This window comes from Populus euphratica, unplaced genomic scaffold, assembly GCF_000495115.2.
Source record: "Populus euphratica unplaced genomic scaffold, PopEup_1.0 scaffold93.1, whole genome shotgun sequence".
Taxonomy (NCBI): Eukaryota; Viridiplantae; Streptophyta; class Magnoliopsida; order Malpighiales; family Salicaceae; genus Populus; species Populus euphratica.
The window spans coordinates 1,267,279-1,289,485 of NW_011499873.1; the positions used below are offsets into that span (position 1 = coordinate 1,267,279).

Genomic DNA, 22,207 nt, shown 5'->3' on the forward strand with positions numbered 1-22,207 from the left:
GAAAGAGAGATGATAGGGTTTATGAAGACGTGAAGGTGGGAAGTTAGACAGGGAAAGGGACGTTGTGATTGGTCGGCTAAGACAAATGGCGCCGACAATTGATTCCTTTGTCTACTCTCCCCAAGGCCCTGACCCCAGCCAGCCCAGCCTCTTCGCTTTCCTTTTTTTCCTTTTACTTTTTCCTTTTCTTTTGCGCCCTCTTTGCTTCCCTTTCTCTTTTTTTATGATTATGATTTTTTTTCTTTAGTGGGAGGTTTTGTGCTCCGTGGGAAGGATGGATGGATCATGTGCCACGTTTCAGTGTTGGATTGGTGAGTGCTAAACTGCGCCGTGGAGGTGAGGGGGTATTATAGAATTTGAAATTTCGGGGCTTGTGTGCGTGTATTGGCTGGTATTTATGGTCGTATGGACGGTGGTAAAGAAGACTAGAAAACAGACGGAGTTTTATAATCTATAGTGGTACCACGGGGTGTTCAGAGTAATGATAAAAGTTTTTTTAAAAATATATATATTAAAATATATTTTTTAATATTAATATATCAAAATAATCTAAAAATATTTAAAATTTCTAATTAAAACAGAAAATTAGTCGTACCTTTTGAGTGGAAATTTTCCTACATCTAGCCTAATTGAATGCGTTGGCGTCAAAGTCATGTGATGGATGTGGATATTTCAAAGGAGAGCAAAACCAACCATATCCTCTCGCCTCAGTATTTCAAGTGATTTTTTTTTCTTTTCAAATTTAAATATTAAAAAATTTAAATTTAATATTAAAATTAAAATTTAAGAAATATAGGGATTGTAGAGGAAGAGAAAAAATAAGAGGGTGAAAATAACTTTTCTACCTTTAAAATGATTACAGTTTTTTTTATTTTACACTTTGATCCAATTTTTTTAAAATTTTATATATTCTTAACAAATTTTGACAAATTAATTATTAATTTGAGCATAAAAAAATATAACTGGAAAAAAATAAAAATAAAAATTATTATTTTAAAACTTAAACTTACCAAAAAGGTTGTTTTGGAATTCGGGAAACCAAATCTGAGTTGAAAAAATATAAAAAAATTGATTAACTTATTAATAACCATGCCACCAACTTATTAAATTTTTTATTTTTATTAAAAAATATTATTTTAATTTTTTTAAAAATATTTTGAGTTCAATCCTTTTAACTTATGATTTTAGTTTTATTATTGATTGACCCTACCGAATCTTAAAACTATAAAAAAGAACTTCTATAGTATTTTACTAATATAGTGTCTAGTTATTTCATTCTTCATCCAGAATCAACTATGTATCTTGGATTTGAACCACTATTTATAGTAAAAATATCGATCAGACATTTCATCATAAAAAGATTTACAGCATCTCTATAATTTCTATCAATATAATTTATTTATTTTTTGTTCAGCTAATCAAACCACGAGAGAATACGTGGGCTGAATTGATTTCTCTTGAAAGAAATATAAACTTGTTCGCTAAGGATTTGCTTTATTGTTTCGTTCTCCTTTGCCTTCGGTTAAAAATAAGTATATTTGATGTTATTTTTTATGCTTCTTTTGGAATAAAGTATTTTTTAAAAAAAAAACGGTAACCATAACTTGGCTTGTATCCTAGGTCGAATCAGAAAACATGTGATATGGGCTTAACGTCGTCTTTTATTCGAGACAGAGCTTTTGATATAGTTCATCCTTCTACTAACATAAAATGTTTAATTAGGTTCCGTTATCAAATAATGTCTCATTATATCCTTGTAAAATAAATTTTTTTATTCAATCACGCCCCCCACACCCCCCTGCTAACGCCATTAAAATTTCAGGGTTGATTAATGAAATCGAAACCCGTGGAAAAAAAAAAATCAAGTCCATGCATATTCATCATTAAGTTTTAACACCGTTGATAGACAACAAGTTATTATTAAACAAAAAATTCATTATGAAATTATTAAATATAATATTATATTAATATGGAGATTTAATAAAACATTTTCTACTAATAAAATTACAAATTATATGGAAAACTCATTGAAGACGTATCGCAGTGCCTGGCTTCTTGTGGATTTGCCAGTGGAAGTGAAAACACTCCTAGTGGGCCCCGGAACAGGACAAAGAACTCCGCATACTTCAGCCCAAGAAGTAAAAAGTAAATCCATGTTTGATATTTGACATAACCGACAGGCCTTCCCAACGTTGTCTAGTTATCAAGGTGCCCTGAATGATGTTTTATTTTAGTTTTTTTAATTTTTTACTCGCTCTGCGCTTTAAATATTTCTTTATTCTTTTAGCTTTTTAGGAGTATTTGGGATTTTCCTTATAATTATTTTTTAAAAATAAAATTGTAATTATAATTATCTTTTAAAAAATATTTTTTATTTAAAAATATATTAAAAAATATTTTTTTATTTTTAAAAAAATATTTTTAACATCAACGTATTAAAATGATTTAAAAATATTAAAAAATATTAATTTGAAATAAATAAATAAATAACAAATTTTTAAATGTTTTTAAAAATAATTTTAAAATACAAAATCAAAACAAACAGAAACTTACTAGACACTTCACCGTGGTTTTTCTCACTTAAAAGAAAAGAAAAGAAAACCTTGATTACTAAATTAAAAAAGGCTAAAACATTTCACTGTTGATTGTTAAAATGCTAACCGGCAATAGCTTTTAGTACATGTTAATAATAATTTGGCGCTCTCTCAGCTGAATCCCTTGACAGCCACCAGCTGCAGATCTTCACTTGCAACATTGTTCCCTCAACTCAATGTTGATATAATGGGTAAAAAATAATTTATGAGCTTTTGCTTCTTTAACTCAAATGATAAGGACACAAGATAGTTAATTAGAGATAACAAATAATTAATTCATGAATTAAGAACACGTGATTTGAAGTCATGTAAACAATATTAAATTCCATGTTGATCATAAGGTCTTCAAACAACATTAACTTGGATGAGTTTCGCAGACAACAAATAATAATATAGTGGTCACCACGTTGTCGGAATCTTTGTAATTATTTACTAAAAAAATCCAAGTAGTTAATAGGAAATCTTATATATTAGATAATTAGTTATATTTTTACTTCAACAATTTGATTTATTTTTTTAATTAAAATAATTAGTGGTTAATAACCTCACATGATAAGTTAAGGTAAATAATAGCTTGACATGAAAAATCATGTACTTGTAAAAAACTCTCATATACTTATATCCTTAAATTAATAACTTTATAGGAAAAAAATATAATAATACTTAAAAAAATATATTCTAAAAATATTTATACTAAAAATATTAAAAATAAAATGATTATGAATCTTGAACCTGGTGAATTTATGAGATATTTATAGCATATAAGTCTTATTTTTTATGGAGATAAGAGGTTGAAGAATTATTTTACCTGTATAAATTAACGTAATGTTTTGAATTATATTCTATTCCAAATAATATATATTGAATTAATATAAAATATTGTGTGACCTCCGTGAGGGTTCTAAAAAATTACAAAAAAAACCCTCACGAGATCTTGAAAAAAAAAAAATAATAGTGTGTTAGACTTAAACAAGTTACATGTAGTTGCCAGAAATGAGACATAAATTTAGCCATGTTATACGAGCTCAAAAATGTTAGGTGCTCAAGTTCATAGAGTTGTAGAGTAGCATGCCCAACATAATGGTGGTCACACACCTTAGAAACCAGGAATACCCAGCACTTGAAGTATTGGACTTGGACGCTGTTTAGACCCGTTTCTGTTGGGTTTAACCAAGAGGTTAAGTTCAACGTTGTACCTTTAAACTTGGGAGCTGAATCAATGGGTATGCTGGTTTAGACATGTTATTTGAGCCTGTGTTTTTCAATATTTGACCCTCGCGTGATTTTTTTGGATTTGTTAAAATTAGATTTATTATTTTAAAAAATTAATTAAATTAAAGAAAAAACTAAAAGGCACGAGCTTTTATTTTTGCAATCCACATTGCTATTAATTTTTTTTTTAAAATTAGTTCTCAATCTTTTTTTTTTTCAAATGACTCCTTCCATGTCTAATTTGATGACCAATTCAAAATTTGCCAAGAAAATAAAAATTCAATCATAAGGGATCAAATAGTAAAAAACAAGGAAAACCCATGGTCATTCTAGAATCTAGGTAAAACATTCATTTTCATCCCTTTACTTTCCTTTTCAAACTTAACAATCCCCATATTTTTCTAAAACTTTATCCTTATTCAAAAATTAATTTTTTTTATTCTTTAGTTTCTAGCTAGAGAGGAGAGATGGATAGCCATCTTAAACAATAAACAAAGAAAATTATCATCTTAGTTACAATTGATTTTGATGTTAACAAATTCCATTCAACTATAATAGTTTATATTAGGTGTTATTTTTTGAATTTTTAGGTGTCATTTAACTAATAAAATATTAATTAATTGTAATTTTTTTCTAAGAATTATACACTACAAACTCAATTTTTCTTATATCAAATCTAAGATATTGAGATAAGTATTTTGGTAAATAGTTATTGGAATCCATCATAGCATGGTATGATAGAACAATTTTTTAGAATTCTGATATTTTCATTTGTTTTTATATTTCAAAAATATTTTTGAAAAAAATTGAAATTTTTTTATTTATTTGAAATTAATATTTTTTTTTGATATTTTTAGATCATTTTGATACATAAATTCAAAAATAATTTTGAAAATATAAAAATATTATTTTAATATAATTATAAATAAAAAATATTTTAAAAATAACCACAGACTTACAAATACTTTTTTTTTTTTAAAAAAAGAATGCCTCCCTTCAAACGTTCTCTTAGCAAGACTTCCATCCATCTCCAACGACAAAAATCATGGTGGGAAACCAAAGATCAGAATAAGTAACTAGAAAACAAAAGGAAAACAAAAGATGCCACCTTCCGAGACCTTTACGGAGAATCTAGACAACGACATCAAAAGAAGCACAGGAAACAAACATAACAAGTTCTGTATGCTAAATAGCTGCTCGTAAATGGAGCATCACAGAGAGTTGCGAAATCCTGGATGGCTCCAAACAAGAACCCAGGAACTCCCTTCCTCGCCTCTTACAAGCACAGAAATGCCCATCTCCATCTCACTATTTTATTTTATGATACACGCTAAAAATGTGCTTGAAATGAGTAACAACTACAAACATTATTGGTAAGCAAAATTGAGAGTTTCCTCAACAAAAGCAAGCGTCTCAAGTTCAATTTCCGGAAGACCCATCACCCCATACATAGGTGAACTGATTGGCTCAATGTTTTCACACAGAGAAAAACCTTCTCCAGTAATGAAACCATCAGAAACTGCCCAACACCATGCCCAATTTGACTGCTGATCAATAAGATGTTAAACTCGAAGCTAAGATCGGTATAGATTGAAGAAAAATTAGAAAAACAAAAAATTTAGTTGATCCAACATGTTAACGCTGTAATCTGATTGATTCATAAAAATCCCATTAAAAATTCACTTACAATTTTTCAATTTTTTAATTAAAATAATATTATTTTAATTAAAATATAATTCTAACAACCTAATCATAACCCAGAATCCAAATTTTGAACAAGACCGCTTACAGTACCGGATCTGAAAACTATGGATATTATTACGGGTAAAGGTAAAGCTGGGTGGTGGTGGGAATGCAATGTAGCCAAAAGGCCCAAAACACCTTGACAGCTAGAAGTGAAAGGAGAACAAAGAACGATAAAGAAAGAAAGACGGAGGAGTTCGATGCTGGGCCCTAAAGTCGATGGTAATTGTGGTGGCGCCCCCTTGGCACGGAGGTTGCGAGATATGCTGGTAGGTTGGGGGGGGGGTGTGAAATCTGAATTAATTTACTGCAATTTCGATTTTTATTATTAGTAAAAGGCAGATAGGCAATTACCAGTTTGTGGGTTATTTTACAAGTATACCTAGCCCGAAAATAAATAAAGAGAGTTTTGGTATTTAAAAGTATAATAATAATTTTTTAAAAAATATATTTTAAAAAAAATTATTTTCGATATTAAAATATTAATTTAAAATAAAAATAATTTTTTAAAAACACAAAAACAAAATTTACGTGAAAATAATTAATTGTTGAAGCAAACCTTCCTTTTTTTTATCTCACCGCCCAGGGACATCACATTCCAACAAACGAAAGCAAAGTCAAATCAACATATATATGGTGGAAGTGACAGTGCATGTTTGAAAAACTTCCCGAGTATGATCCAACCGTCTCGTTAGGCGACTGATTCAGAATAGATATTCTGGCATCTTTTGTTTATGTAGTACAACCACGCATTCAATTTTAAAAAAATTAATTTTTTAAATTATTATCATCTACTAATATTAAAAAAATTAAAAATTATTATTTTCATATATTTATAAATACAAAATACCTTTAAAAAAACTTGTAGCACAGAGAAAAAAATTAAATAGCTAAAATTATTTTCATAAAAAGATTATGGCACCAGCCTTTAAAATGGCTCTACTTGGTTATACACTGCCCAGGCATACTGTCGGTAAAAAGTTTGTCGTCGTGTGTGGTCAAGGGGATTGCCCTTTTTCTTGTCTTTCACAGTTCAAGAAAGAAGTCAAAACCGTGGTATTGGTAGCTAAGCTCTCCCAAGCTGGAGCGCAGATGGTGGCCTGCAAATCGAGTGAATAGATTAGGTTGGTGCCGCCCGGATTTGATGGGATTCACAGCCTTTCTGAGCACTGATCCTTAAAGCCGTTGATAGTTGCATCATGCGTGGAGCGGAGACAGCGAGCAATTCTTTGATTTTTATATTACCCGGCAGCAACCTGCTCGTCCAGCTGGGGTGAGTTGGCCTTGGGCATTTCCCGACCAAGCGAAGTCGTTACTCGCCGTCTATGATCTACCTACTTCTCTCTTGACGCTTGACTCCACGTACTAACGTTTAGATACGACTTAATAAGTATCGTGTTTTGTGAAAATGCGATAAAATAATACTAATAAAATATTTTTAAATTTGGGTGCGTGAAGAAATCGATAAAATACTTTTTAGCGTTCATTTTTTTTTTTAAGAATAGTTCAAGTATAATTCTAAGTTTTATTAGTTAAAAAATTAATCATTTGACTAAATAAAACTTTATTCCAGTAATTTACCGATGATTACTTTTACTAATATTAATTGATAAAATAACATATAGAGGTAGATGATATTTTAATATACTTCTCATGAAATATTTTTTAGCGTTCAAATTTTTTTTAATATTACTTTAAATATAATTCTAAATTTTATGAGTTAAAAGGTTAATAATTCTAAGTTTTTTTTTTATTTTTTAAATTTTATCAGTTAATATTAAATTAATATTAAATTGATTGAAAATTAAATTTTATAATTTATTCTGCATGAAATTATTTTAATTTCATCATCCAAGTGATAAATTTAACAAATTATCTTGAGCATACCTAAGTTCATCTATTACATTATCATCTTAGATTTTTTTAGTCAAATTATATTTATATCACATATTTAACTTATTTATAAACTTGTAAAGTAAACTAAATTATATTAAAATAATTTTTATATAATTTTTTTTAATAAAAATATTTTAATAATATCTAAATATTCTTTTTTCATGTTTAAAAAAATATTTGATCCGACGTAATCAGTGATCTAATGGCATTCTATGTTTTTAAGAATTACCGTATCTCTATAGAGAAGTCGTGCTATGTCCGTATCCTCGTAGATTACCGTCGATACGTATTGAATCAACAAAGAGATAACTATTAAAATAAGGACATAAACCTGGCGGCTAAATTTAAAGCACTGAGATTCGATATGTTATATACAAGTGCGCGTGTTTTCTTAAAGTACTGGTATTATTTTAATCCTTTGAAGATCTGGCAATTTAGTGCCGCTGTCTCACGGGGATATTCAAGTCCGGTATTCCGGGCTCTTGATTCTTTGTACCTTCCTCACCTAATCACCGTACTGCTGTGTCATTAATTTTTTTAGTCAAATATAAACAACAACTTACATATTTGAAAATTTATTAGAAGGGACTAGTTTGCATGACCTTTGCTATATATATATATTAAACTTAAAAAAATATTTACGCCATGAAGAAGTTTTTAGTATTGTTATTAAATTAAAAAATTAGCTTGGTTCTAAAAAAGAACTTTTATAAAAAAATTAATTAAAAAATTAAGGGTTGATGTGTGTTTAATAAAATCAATCCAAAATTATATATAACAATAAAATATAATAAATATGTTGATTTAAATAAAAAAATTGAATTATTAAAATAGCTGATCTCATGTAGCAGCGTAACTTTTTAAATTTTTTTATTTAATTATAGAATAATATTTTTTTTATTTACAAGTCATTTCAAACAAGTACAAAACAAATTTTTTTAAAGTGTAAAATCATTCTTCTTATTTATATATCTTTTATTTATCTAGTGAAAGCATGTTTTTAATTTGGAATCATTGTTTTATTAAAAAAAATTAAAGCAGGTTAAAAAATATCAAAATAGTATGTTTTTATTTTTTACGTGATTGAAAGCTAAAAAACTTATAAATGTGATAAAATTATTTTCAAAAAAAAATTAAAAATTTGAATAAAAAAATCTAATTAAATTTTCATGAGCAATTCATCACCATCATCACATTAATTGAAAAAAGTGTTAAAATTCAAATAAGAATTTCAAGAGTAAGTGAATTAACATGTTAAATTTTTTTGAGTGCAAAAAAAATAAATAAAAGAAAAGGGCCAGGTGTGCAAGGGCTTGGAGGCCAGGCGACGCATTTCGCGTTTACTCCATTCCATGCAATCAAAGTGACCTGAAATCCCTTCTGTGATCTTAGGTTCGAGTCTTTAGTTGCTCATATGATGGCCACTGGAGGCTTACATGGTCGTTAACTTCAAGGCTCGTGGGATTAGTCATGGTGCACGCAAGCTGGCCCGGACACCCACGTTAATCTAAAAAAAAAAAAAATGACCTGAAATTGGGTAGAAAATTGAATTGTATATCTTGTACCAAATAACCTATTTCAACTATTTTTTAACACGAAAATACTTGGAAGACACTCTACAAATTTTAATAAATCCACTTGTGCTTTAAAATAGTAAAAAATTGATTAAAAAACAAAAAAATTAATTTGAGATCACAAATCTTTTTTAAACCCCAATCTATTTTTTCCAGCAAGATAAATATAAAAAATCACTATCTTTAAACTCATTTAATCATATAAAATATTTAACCTAAAATTTAATTATTTTAGTTACTAGAATCCCGATAATTAACTATTTTTTTTATTGCTTTTCAAAAATTAAACAATAAATAAAATAAAATTCAAAGTCAAAATAAAAATCACAGAAGACTTGATTTTTAATAGTGTTTGATCACATTTCATCCTTTTATCTTTTAATTTGAGAATTCTATTATAATTTCAAAACTAAATTAAGCTAATTACGTTATTAAAGGACTTAATTTAAAAAAAAATTGAAAAAGAAAAAAGAAAAAAGAAAATGGGGTCACCTGATTCGCTGATCTGATATACAGTATCAAACAATGCGAAGCTTCTTTTATTGAAATTTGTTACAGATACTGAAAGCATGCTCAGCTCGAGCTAGGTGCAACCGCCTCCACATGGCATATATATTCCCATACCTTAATTATATCCTGTTAGATGATATATCGTGAAGATATAAAAGTAAGGAAATACCACTATAATTCAAGAATGAAGGATTTTTAAAACTTTTATTTAATTTTTTGGACGATTGAGATCCACGGGTTAATCGAATTATGATAGGCACCATTGATCAAGCCCTGCCCCACTAAAATCATCTAAATAGCATGTTTATTTCAGATTTTTTCTTCTTCCAATTGCAGGTTTTTCTTGGGCTGGCGCCATTGAAAAGAGGAAAGGAAAAAAAGAAGAAGCAAAAACGCCATCTTTTAGGTTGGCGCCAAAACAAGGAGATTGCTATAACGATATTACCTACCCATGGGGATTCCGAAACACCATCTCAGGGTCTCACTCCCTTGCTTAGAACAAACGGACGGCTTCCATTTTCACCAAAACCACTGTTTCTTCCCCGAAAATCTCCCCGTTCCCTCTTTAAAACTTGAAACCCACTTCCCTCTTTTAATCCTCCGCTCTTGTTCTTCTCTCATCGTCATAAACCCCCATCTCACTCTATCTCCCGCCACAACCGAGTCAACTATCTCCCCTCTCAAATCCAAAACATCATCACTGCCCACATTAACCACACACTTGTTCTCTTCTACGCTTTTTGCCTGCTTCCGTCCCTTCTTTAATGCTTTTTTACTCAATTCCCTACCAGCTGTGTCACTCTCATAACTTCCTCTGTAGAATCTGAAGCCTAAACCAACCATTTATTGCGAGCAATTGTCGCGTTTGAGCATTAGAGATCCTTTTCGCATCGTGGGATGGATCCATTCGGGATTTTTCGTGTGGTGCTATCTCTCTCGGCTCTTGGAGGCTCCATTGCGCAACAGATAAAAATAGTAAGGTATTTATTTTTTTGTTTGCTTTCCAATACACACCATGTGTTTGATGTTTTGTTTATTTTTTTCTTTTGTCTTAGGGCAATTTGGACTTTATATAATTGTCTATTAATTTATTTGCCAAGGGAAATAAGAAATATTGGTGACAATATAACAATGTCAAGCCATCAATGAATGACGGCCTTTACTTGTTAATTTTCATGTTCTTGATAATGGCTTGGCTTGTAGCTGTTCATACTTGAACGTCAATAGTGCTATATACTATTTAATTTTAACTGAAGACATGATTCTGTCATGGTGTGCATGAAATGTTTATATAATTATAGAGGGGTGGTCTGTGGCCATTCTTTTTAAATGGAAGGTTGGCGTGAATAAAAGAGGCGGGATGATGGTTGTCAGCATGTTGTTTGAGAAAACAAGATTGTTTAAACAAATGGTTCTTAAATTCATGAATCACCAATTGTCCTGCAACTATAATAAAAGCCCCTCAGGTTTGACCAGAACGAAAATTTTTAAATCTGAACATCTCAGCTGATGCTATCACCAAGTAAACGCATACCCTCTCCACCTTCGTCACAAATCAGGCAGCATTTAGTTGGTGTTGAGAGAGAGAAGTCAACGGAGAACCAAGAAGCTGGATAGGAAAAAAAGAAATGGAGAAATTCTGGCAGACCAATTCCAAATCCACCAAAACCTCTGTCATCAAACGGCTTACTTTTCTCTCGTCTGTTCATCATTCAACCAATCCACCATATGGGAACCTTGTTGTTATTCTTGTCCACCAGTTTTTTGTTCCATGTTCTTGTATCTGGTGTTACTTACACTGAATCAATCTCTCCAAATTTCACTGCTTCAAGCTTTAAATTTATTGACAACGCAGGGGCTTTCCTGTTCTCACATAATGGAACATTCAAAGTTGCTATCTTCAACCCTGGAGTACAAAAGGCTCACTATTACTTGTGTGTTATGCATGCAGTGTCTGGCACCGTCATCTGGTCTGCTAATCGTGATGGTCCTATCTCAAGTTCTGGTAAAATGATTCTCACAGCTATTGGAATTACCATTGCCGAGCAAGACGGTAATGAAAAATGGTCAACTCCACCACTAAGATCATCAGTACATGCACTGCAGCTAACTGAGATGGGCAATCTTGTTTTACTTGACCAGTTGAATCATTCTCTTTGGGAGAGCTTCCAATATCCAACAGACACGATTGTCATGGGACAACACTTACTTGAGGACACAATTCTATCCAGTGCTGTATCAGATGATGACTTGTCAACTGGTGATTACAAGCTGACTGTCAGTGATTCAGATGTCATGCTGCAATGGTATGGGCAGACATACTGGAAATTATCTATGGATGCCCGAGCTTACAGGAACTCTAATTATATAAATGAATATATGGAAATTAATGGAACAGGTCTCTTTCTCTTTGGTCGTAATGGATCAGCAGTTGTGACACAGGTGACCTTGCCTCCATCCAAGTTCCGAATTGCTCAGTTGGATGCTTCTGGCCAGTTCATGATCAGTAGTTTTCTGGGTACTGACAGGAAACAGGAATTTGTAGGGCCACCTGATGGTTGTCGAATTCCATTTGTTTGTGGCAGAATTGGACTGTGTACTGGCACTACATACAATGGCCCAATTTGTTCATGCCCCCAAGGTTTCCTAGGAGGCTCACAAAATTCGAGTGGCTGCGTGCCAAGTGATGGTTTTTCTTTGCCATTGGCTTGCAATTCTGCCAAGAATGTTACTCAGTTGAATTCATCTGATGTTTCTTATCTGAGGCTTGGCTATGGTATGAGTTACTTCTCTATTGATTTCTCTGAGCCTATAGAATATGGTGTGAATTTGTCAGTCTGTCAAGATGTCTGCACTGCTGACTGTTCTTGTTTGGGAATTTATTATCAAAATTCTTCTGGATCTTGCTATGCATTTGAAAATGAATTAGGTTCCATTATAGCAAGTACTACAGATGATGACGATCATTTGGGCTACATTAAGACTTTAGGTGGAAATGATTCACCTTCCAACAATGGGTCTACTAATCAAAGACAAGACTTCCCTGTATTTGCTCTGGTGCTGTTACCTTTTACTGGGTTCTTCATCATAGTTGTTTTCAGTTTCCTCTGGTGGAGAAAATGGAGTTTTTTGAAGATTAAAGAGACAAAACTAGGCCATGCAAACTCGATTTCTTCAGGAGATCTGGACGCCTTCTACATCCCAGGCTTACCACAACGGTTTGACTATGAAGAGCTTGAGGTAGCTACTGATAATTTTAAGACCAAGATAGGGTCTGGTGGGTTCGGTGTTGTATACAAGGGTACGCTGCCTGATAAATCAGCTGTAGCAGTAAAGAAGATAACCAATTTAGGAGTCCAAGGGAAAAAAGATTTTTGCACTGAAATTGCAGTAATCGGAAATATACACCACGTCAACCTGGTGAAACTGAGAGGATTTTGTGCCCAAGGGAGACAGCGCCTTTTAGTTTATGAGTATATGAATCGTGGCTCACTAGACAGGACCCTCTTTGGCAGTGGGCCTGTCTTGGAATGGCAAGAGAGGTTTGAGATAGCGCTCGGAACTGCACGTGGGCTTGCATACTTGCATTCTGGGTGTGAACAAAAAATCATTCATTGTGATGTCAAGCCAGAGAATATTCTTTTGCATGACTGTTTTCGGGCAAAGATATCTGATTTTGGCCTCTCAAAGCTTCTAGGCCCTGAACAATCTAGTTTATTTACAACAATGAGGGGTACCCGTGGCTATCTTGCACCTGAATGGTTAACTAATTCTGCAATCTCAGAAAAAACTGACGTTTACAGTTTTGGAATGGTACTGCTTGAACTTGTAAGTGGAAGAAAAAATTGCAGCATGGATGCCAGTAACAGTGGTTGTGGCCAATCGATTTCATCATCTGGATCTGGATTTGTTTATTTCCCACTATTTGCATTGGAGATGCATGAGCAAGGGAATTACTTGGAGCTTGCTGACCCCAGGCTAGAGGGACGGGTAACAAGTGAAGAAATGGAGAGATTAGTACGTGTTGCTCTATGTTGTGTTCAAGAGGAGCCATTATTGAGGCCTACAATGGTTAGTGTTGTTGGAATGCTGGAAAGCAGCACCCCTTTAGGTCAGCCAAGAATAGAATCTCTGAATTTCTTGCGCTTTTATGGACGTAGATTCACTGAGGCTTCCATGATTGGGGAGGAAAATGAACAGAGTGACATCATCTTGTATCCAGAAGCAACAAGCACAACAAATGGCTCACATGCTTGTTTCTCCTATATCTCTTCACAGCAGATTTCAGGCCCAAGATAGTATAAATGGATGAATACATGTTGCTCATGTATAGATATTTTGAATGAATGGAAACCACGCAATGTATTTGGTTTAGAGTTTCAGTTGTTCATAGCATTCCCTCTAGATTGAAGCTATGTCTTCGTACTTGTTGCTCAGCTCAAAATGAGTTGAACGAGTGGGTAGTCTGTCTTTGTATTATGTTCTGCAACTTTAATTTATCATTTTTCTGCTACACATTTTCTGATGAAGGGTTGAGTTGAATCTACCAGTTCTCTCTATACATTCTCTGCTGCTTCATGTCTTGCAATATGTTCCTGTTCTGGGGATCTTTGCAGCGACTCATTTTGGGCTGTTCTCATTTTGTTCTGTTGCTTGCATGAAGTTCACAAGGTACAGTTATGATTTATTTTGAGGTGGTCATGGATTTTCTGATTTTTTTTTGCTGCTTATCTTGTGGTTTTAAGATGTTTCAGAATTAACTAGGTGATCTTATAGGAGTTCAATGTTTGGAATGGCAAATCTCCAGTTACATTTGTGCCATGAAGATTAACACTGATATATGTAACCGTTTGTGTTCAATATCTACTGAGATTGTAATGTTGTGCTCACATAAATGAGCTTCATTTATTTAGAGTTTTGAGTAGAGAAAGTATGAAGAAACTGATGCTACTCTCCCTTACTCTGAAATAAAAAAATCTGGATTTTTCTTCTGTAAGAGTAAGAGATAATGTTGTTCTTAGTAATGCACAGTGTTGATTGTAACATTGAGAGGTGCCCATGAATCAGCTCTGAAATATTGGTATGGATCTTCTTGGTTTTTTAGTTCACGAGTTGATCTTTACGATGACAACTGACGCTAGAAACCTTTTGATCTGCCACCAGTTTCTTTGTCAGTTGCTGATATTCATTTTGCCAAATGCCAACGTTGATTGTGTCAATGACAGCTTGTAAAGAACAGTTTCCTGAAAAAACGAAAGTGCTTTCCCTAGAAAATTTATTGAGGTGGTTTTGGCTCTAGCCTTGGAGAGGAGAACGTCAAACAGAGAATATTAAGCTCCCATTTGAGTAAGTTTGAGTTTACGTCTTTCCTTTCAGTTCTAGTGCACTTCTTATCTTGTGTGCGAGAATGTCAAACACTTTATAGTATTATAACCCTCTATATGCGTATAATTATGGTTTTTCCTTTATTTTTTCTCTGTTTAATTGAATGTTTTTGCTGTCAAACTAGCATCTAACAGTTAAAGAAGGTCTCAATTTGAGGCGTGAAAGAATGGAATTCCTTCGAAGTATTTAGGTCGATGCATGACAGTTTAGTATTCAGGGATCCTTATTAGGGAACGCCTACAAATTTTTTTGTGTGGATATTTACTCCTATCCTGACAACGTGTGAAAGTATAACAGGAGTGGTATATTACAGAATCAGTTTTGGGGAAAATTCGCCTCTTTCGAGTTTGGTAGAGTCTGCTATGCCTTCTGGGGCTACACCTGTCCCATAAGTTTGATCACCACTTAGGGATCACAGCAGGTTTTTTGGCGCTGGAAATGTTTGAACAGATCTGATCTCTGGTATTCATGTCCATTTGGAATCTTTTGTAGCTGACTCAATAACCTGAGATATAATTTCTTCTTGTACCTGGCACTCTATCTAGTGGACTTTTCATTTTGTAAAACAAAATGCATTCTCACCATGTCTGAGAGGGAGGACCTTCCAAACTAGTGCATGAAGAGGATCGTGAAAGTTGGCTATCTTGATATCAGTAAAGCACTTCGAACTGCAGAACAATCTATTCATTTAATGCTTGACTGACCGGAAGTGTCAGATGGGTTCTTGCGCCTATTCTTATTCATGTGTGCTCTTCCTTTATTGACTATCCTATTATAGAGTTATGGTTATCCCATTACTTGGTAGATATGTATTGCGATCCTTTTTAGAGATCAAACTGGGTTATACCAACTTATACAACGTTAGTTAGCCATTTCAGAAAGAAATCCTCCTCTATCTTTTCTCTGAGTCATCACATCTTTTGACATCTAATTCATTTTAGATTATGCCAGGAACTGCGAAGGGGACGGGTGCTTGTAGATGAAGAGAAGGAAAAAGGTACAGAGAAGCATAAAAATCTCCTCTCCTGTTCATCTCTGTAAGGTCTGTTACGTGCAACAACTATACTTCGTTAATTAAAAATGGTCAATATGTCTTACTTCACCTTATTGTTATTTTATGAATCACTTATGCACAGACACTCTGTTATCTGTAGATTGATCCGATCATCCTTTTCCTATGCCAACAGCCAGGTTTACTCATTTTTAACTGCTGCTGGGATTTTCAAGGAGTTCTAAAATGTTCATTTTCATCCGAGCACTATAACAATTGTTACTTCAATGCTGAACAGAAATATAATAACTGTTTTTTAGCGTTGGCTTGTGTTCTCCCCGTGAACATGGAAGGATTTCCCGTGTGATTTTAGAAATATACTATGAAACCATTTTCATCTTTTTAGTAATGCAGGGACGATTGCTATATGATAGTTGACTCTGCTCGCACCTCTTCTCCTTGTGTTAGAAAATCAATCGCTCTGCAATAACACTGAAAGCACACACTGTAATTGGTGAGGCAAAAAGCAGGTTGAGGGGATGAGGAATCATGATGAGCTCCATATTTTTGCTTAAAAAAGAAGATCTAAAGCTCCATCCATTCGGCATCTAAACGTTCACCACAACTGGCAGCGGGGACAGTCTTAGACCCTCTTCTCCCTCTTTTAATTAGTTGCTTGGAAGTCTACAGAACAATCAGGAAACCACTGGTTGAACAGGAACAGCCAACACCAGATTGTAAAGAAACTCGGCGTAGAGAGCAGAGCCTACATGACGGGGGATATTAATCGATAATCATGCCTAAAGATGATGCCCCGATGCCTTGCTGAGGAGAAAACTAGATTAGATAATAATAATAATGTTGACTACGAAGAAAAATGAACTTATACATGGAAGAAAAACGTTAGCTGATTGCTATGTCTATTAAATAGGGGTGATGCTAGTTCCGCTTCGGCAATTTCAAATCCTACTTAGTACTTCCCTCTTTCATCTTATGTTTTAAGGGGTTCTGTAAGATGTTGAAAGTCATAAATGAGTCCATTCACCAAAGTTGATTTTGTTTTTTTGAGAAAGATTGTTAAATATTGTAAAAGATGACAGTACACCATTGATTTACATTAAAAGATGTGAATGATCTGTTTCTCCTGCGCAAGTTGTGGATCTAGATAGCAATCGAGGGTTCATTACCACGTTTGGAATCGACGAAGAGTGCATCGGCAGGTATTTGACAGCGATCCAATTGCCATCTTTCCATCCATGCCTGAAGGCCTGGAACTTCATTCGGGACAGTATGGTGAGGGAAGACATGTCAATATGAGGTTCAACTTCCAGGGCTAGTTCACGTTGTGGGCATGGAGGATACATATTTCCAGTCCTTTTGAAAGCAACTTCAATACCTCGTCTGCATTGCTCAATTTCCTCTTTTATTTTCTTCTGTGAATAGACAATATTGGCATGCAGGGTGAGCTATAATTTCTGGAATTAATGGCGGGGCCAGTATGAAAAAAACATCAGGATAAACTAGAAATCCATAAAGATAATAATAATAATAAAAAAAACCTGACGATGAGAAATATGTATTTCTATGAAATAAGTCTTAACTACTTGAGAGAGTATAATGAAAAGAAATTAAAAATTAGATTCAAATGTAAAGTTTCGAAAGCTCATGTGTGACATTATCCCCCTTTCATTTACGAGCCCGTGTTGGCTGTGACCTTTGAAGGCAGAGGTTCCTAATTAGGCTGTCCAAGTGCGCATCATCCTCGTAGATATCGTGAGGACATTCAAGGACACTTCTTGAAATAAAATAAGAAAGAAGAAAAAAATACTGGGGATTTTTTTTCTTCTTCTTTATTTTATATATTTAAATTCTTTTAATATATTAATATTAAAAATAATTTTTTTAAATAAAAAATATTATTTTAATATATTTCCAAATAAAAAATATTTAAAAAATAACCATTACTAGGCTCTCAAATATACTCTTTACTTTTTTAAGTCAGAAGATATTCTGCATCAAAACTATATTTATTTATTTATTCAATTAAATAAATTACTTATAAGAATTTCATTTCTCCTCCTGCACATGGACTGACATGAAGTTTTAGTTTTGGTCAAGAATTAACATAATTCCTAATTATCGAACGGAAAGATTAATGGTTCAGAAGGATGAGAGTTTCTAAAAAGAAAAGAAAAAAAACACTGAATTCAGAAAATATTTTTATATATTTCTTCCCTGAATATTTATCTAACTGACGAATTTTTATGTGAGATTTTATAAAAAAATAAAACAGGAAGATGACTTCAGCTATCATGAAGGAAACATGCATGACTTTCTACTGCAGGGTAATTTTTATTTGAACAATAATTAATTTGAAACCAATTTTTATTTAATTTTTGAATGGATAAAATAAATATTTACGAGAAATCAATCTATTCAAATCTTGAAATAAAAGGTGTAATTTCTGAGTCGAAATCCCTCTTTTGTTCGTTTTCTAGCTTGATAAAAGCTTGTCTTTTTTACTAGTAGCACAAGATTTTAATAATTTAAATTAAAAGAAGTATTTCTTGAATAAAAATATCTTACGTTATTAATTTTTTTATTATGAAAAAATATTTTTTTATTTTAATTTGAAGAATAATTTTCAAAATTAATGAAATATGATTCAGAATCTAAGAAGAAGATGACACAAATGTTTTAAATGTAGGATCTTTTCCTTCATTGCATGTTAGGGAATCGGGAACGAGCTGGGCCATGGCAACATTGTCTTAGGCCTAAAATCACAAGGTCAAGTATCGAGCCCAAAATTGCATGTTTATTTTCCTCCTATATCATTTCTAGCCAATCAAAATCAACCAAACACGTAATAAAAATAAGGTATGTTGCCGTTGGAAACACGCCAAAAATCCCCATCCATATATATTAATATGAGCGTAAAAAACACAACGGCTGAGCTCTCTCCATAAACAAGGAAAGAAAGTCAAAATTATCGAAGAAAATTCGAGAAGAAGAGGCCTTGGAATCAACCCTCACCCAATGGCATACGTTGAACGAGGTAAGCGCTCTCAGTCGTTATCGCGATCTTCGTCCATCTACGATATTGTAAATCCTTTTTTAGTCTTTAAGATTTCAGGGTTTTATCTATCCAGTTCTAATTGTGAATTCATCAATATTGATAGCGGGGTTTTTGGTTTGTGATTTTTGTTTGATTGAGTCATTTTGGGAATTAGGATTCTTCTTTTTCAAGTCAACGCTTAGATTGATTTGGAGAAGGATTAATTGTGCCTAAAATAATGAATTGATGCATAACAGATTGACATAAATCATGCTTTGAGATTATTTAATTAGATTGTCTGTTCTGTTGTTGTTAATTTCATTAATGGCGCGGAGTTTGATCACCGTTAGAAGGTCATGCCATAATCTGGTGTTTGGGCTTATAAGATGCACCAACTTATGGTCCTTCACGAGTTAGGCGGGAGTTTAAACCATCTTAAGGTGGAAGGTAATACATGTTTCAGTGAAATTGATGGGATAATAAACCCAAGGAAGATGATGCCATCAGTGTTTTCTCCTGCACACGCAATCTGTTTACTGATATCATTAATTCTTGATCGCTAAACATTAGTCTGTCGGGAGTCTTGTTGTGGTTTTTTTTCAAACTCTTCTTCATTTAAAAATATATCAAAATAATATTTTTTATTTTTTTAAAATTATTTTTGTTTGATATCAGCATATCAAAATAATATAAAAATATCAAAAAATATTAATTTGAAACAAAAAATTAAAAAAAATTAAAGTTTTTCAAAAGCATTTTTATTACACAAAAACAAAATCATTTTTTATTTTTCTGGGGACTGTTTCTAGCTTTTTTTGATGCTGGAAACTTTAAGCGAACGTCATTCTGCCTTTCCGTTATTAGTTTCATTGTTGATGGTCTTCTTTTTAAGCGTAGTGTATCATTTGGAAGTTGATGATGTCCTGGGCTCTCTATAAACTTTTTTCTCATGGTTCTTTTATGGTGTTGTTCGGCGTATATCATATGTGAACATTGGATTATGAAATTAATTGCTTGTAAAACGCACTTTAACCACGTGGCCCGTAATGCAACTGGGTGGCATCATTAAGTGAAAAGAGTGATACCAAGATGAAGCTGTGGCTGACTCATTGCATGGCTAGTGTGGGCAATATATACATTTCTTAATTTTGGTGTGAATTTTAAAGGAAGAAAAAAACATGTTAAGGATTGAATTTGTGGAAGCTTTTCGTCCCTGATTATTAACAGCAATGTGGTTGTGTCCTTGTTGTCAGGTGTATTGAAATCCAAGCGATCCATATGGCGACTGAGAACAATAACTGATTTCTTCTGGGCTATTGTGAATCTCATAGGCGTGTTCTTTTCTACTATGTTCTCGGTAATTCAGTGATTTTCCATTGTTGCTTTGTCATAACATGTCTGTTTTGGTACTTGTCTTCTACCTCTAGAGACTGATCTTCTCAATTTCTTTTATGTCTTAGATGGAAAAGACAGATACTTATAAAAAAGGATCTGGTTCTAGCAAGAAATGGGATGGTGGCCCAGGAGGTCCTGGTAGTGGACCATATGGTGGTCGCCCACGTGGCCCACCCCGTGGACTGGACAATGTTAGAGGGATTGACCATAGTGAGTTAATTTTGCTTGTTTATTTATTTTTGGATATTCATGTGTTCGTTTTTCAACCCTTTGTTGAACACAATTTTGATATCCTTAACTTCCAGGTTCCTTGCCTGCCTGTGGCTCCTGCTGTGGCTAAAGTGTTGAGGTACCTGTTGTTTATTTACAGTTGGAAATATATAGTAATTTGTGTTAACAGAACTTCTAAGAACGTTTTTATATATTGTAATTCTTGAATTTTACAGTTGTTACTGCGTGAGCTTTATGCAAACAATTTGTAAGAAGCTATTGTGATATTTCAGAGTCTCTAAATATGAAGCAGTGACTTTGTTCTTCGGAGTCCACATCCTTCCCGCATAGAGTAGATGATGGTCTACGTTGTCTACCAAATCTTCTTCCAATGGTCATGAATGGTTTAGCCCTTACGGTTCATCCAAACCCCCGTGCTGGCATGTAAGGTAGAATGGGGACTCTGGTTTTGAGTTTGAATTTGAAAATACAGAATTAGCTTATGGCGACTTTTCATAAATAAAAGCAATCAATTCAGAACTACATGAGCAAATTAGGAAGAAATTACTGTGTCCAGGAAATGCATTTTAATCTATGAGGGAAAACGTAGCTTGTCCTGGAAATGCTTTCATTTTATTACGAGAGTAACAGATGGTTTTTCGTTGTTTGTGACGAGAGGCTTTAATTCCATGCACAACAGCCCTTCTGTGATTTCTGTCGTAAATAGTGGAACCTTATGTATTTATTTTTCTGGATACCCATCCGTTTCACCATTTTAGTTGCTCAGCATTCACACTATCCATTTAGTAGTCGTACATAACTGTCACGTGGCGTTAAATTTTCATTTTCAGAAATTATATCCTGGGTCTTTCCGAAGAGAAAGTCATGCCAGTTGCTTCACGGTTACTTCAAGCTATCTTGTTTGAAATCGATGTCACTTGACTTCATGATTTCAAGGGTGCACATGAAATAGCATATGATTGTAGATAGTATACAGCAATTTTAAGACCAGATGCGACTGCGATTAAATTAACTTTTAATCCTTCGGGATATGTGGAATGATCAGCAGAAGGACTCCCTCCAGACTCTTAATCCTACACCCTTGCCAGCAGAACTTTGTAATAATAAAATCTATCCCTCTCCTCCGCCCGTTCATGCATTTCCTTGCATTTAGTAATTTCACCGTGGCTGTACATGTAAAATGACATCTATGGCGTTGCCGAAAAACCTTACTACCAAAGACATTTTTTCTTTATAGATTTGTTCCGGGTAGTTCCTGCTATTTCATATTTTAATAAACAGTAAAAAAACCAAGGTAAACAAATATTAAATTGTCGGGGCAGGAGAGTCTCTCTTTTTCTCTTTTTATACAGCTAAATTACAAATATTCCCTTGGAGCTAAATAAATCAAATCATGGAATCAAGGATATTATGGTCTTTCTGCCACTTTCTTTTGGTTAATTGTTGGTTTGATAAAGAATAATAATATCATTTAATATTTAATTAATATTTTTTTAATTAAAAAAGTTATTGCCTGAGAGGACCCATGAGTTATATAATTAAATAAAAGGTATTATTATAAATTTAATGGAGTTTATTTCAGATCACGGAGATTATGGATTTGATGAGTTAATTTTAGTTA

At 33.2% G+C, this 22,207-nt stretch overlaps 2 protein-coding genes across 6 annotated transcripts; both read left to right on the plus strand.

Annotated features, from left to right (window-relative positions):
• The first annotated feature begins 9,884 nt into the window (after positions 1-9,884).
• Positions 9,885-16,333, plus strand: LOC105127836 (S-locus lectin protein kinase family protein). Of its 4 annotated transcripts, none has more exons than XM_011029283.1 (3): positions 9,885-10,509; positions 11,385-14,034; positions 15,695-16,333. In XM_011029283.1, the coding sequence occupies exon 2, from the start codon at positions 11,471-11,473 to the stop codon at positions 13,826-13,828; it is 2,358 nt and encodes a 785-aa protein (XP_011027585.1). In that variant the 5' UTR covers positions 9,885-10,509; positions 11,385-11,470; the 3' UTR covers positions 13,829-14,034; positions 15,695-16,333. The 4 variants fall into 4 exon arrangements, with proteins under 4 accessions (XP_011027585.1, XP_011027586.1, XP_011027584.1 ...); XM_011029284.1 differs by having other exon boundaries at positions 11,481-14,034; XM_011029282.1 differs by lacking the exon at positions 9,885-10,509 and having other exon boundaries at positions 10,846-14,034; positions 15,695-15,997; positions 16,106-16,333.
• A 2,494-nt stretch (positions 16,334-18,827) lies between these two features.
• On the plus strand, positions 18,828-21,129 carry LOC105127838 (selenoprotein K). 2 transcript variants are annotated; one of them, XM_011029286.1, is made up of 5 exons: positions 18,828-18,960; positions 20,214-20,317; positions 20,421-20,565; positions 20,661-20,704; positions 20,859-21,129. In XM_011029286.1, the coding sequence occupies exons 1-4, from the start codon at positions 18,942-18,944 to the stop codon at positions 20,693-20,695; spliced, it is 303 nt and encodes a 100-aa protein (XP_011027588.1). In that variant the 5' UTR covers positions 18,828-18,941; the 3' UTR covers positions 20,696-20,704; positions 20,859-21,129. The 2 variants fall into 2 exon arrangements, with proteins under 2 accessions (XP_011027588.1, XP_011027587.1); XM_011029285.1 differs by having other exon boundaries at positions 18,829-18,960; positions 20,661-20,900.
• Positions 21,130-22,207: the final 1,078 nt, after the last annotated feature.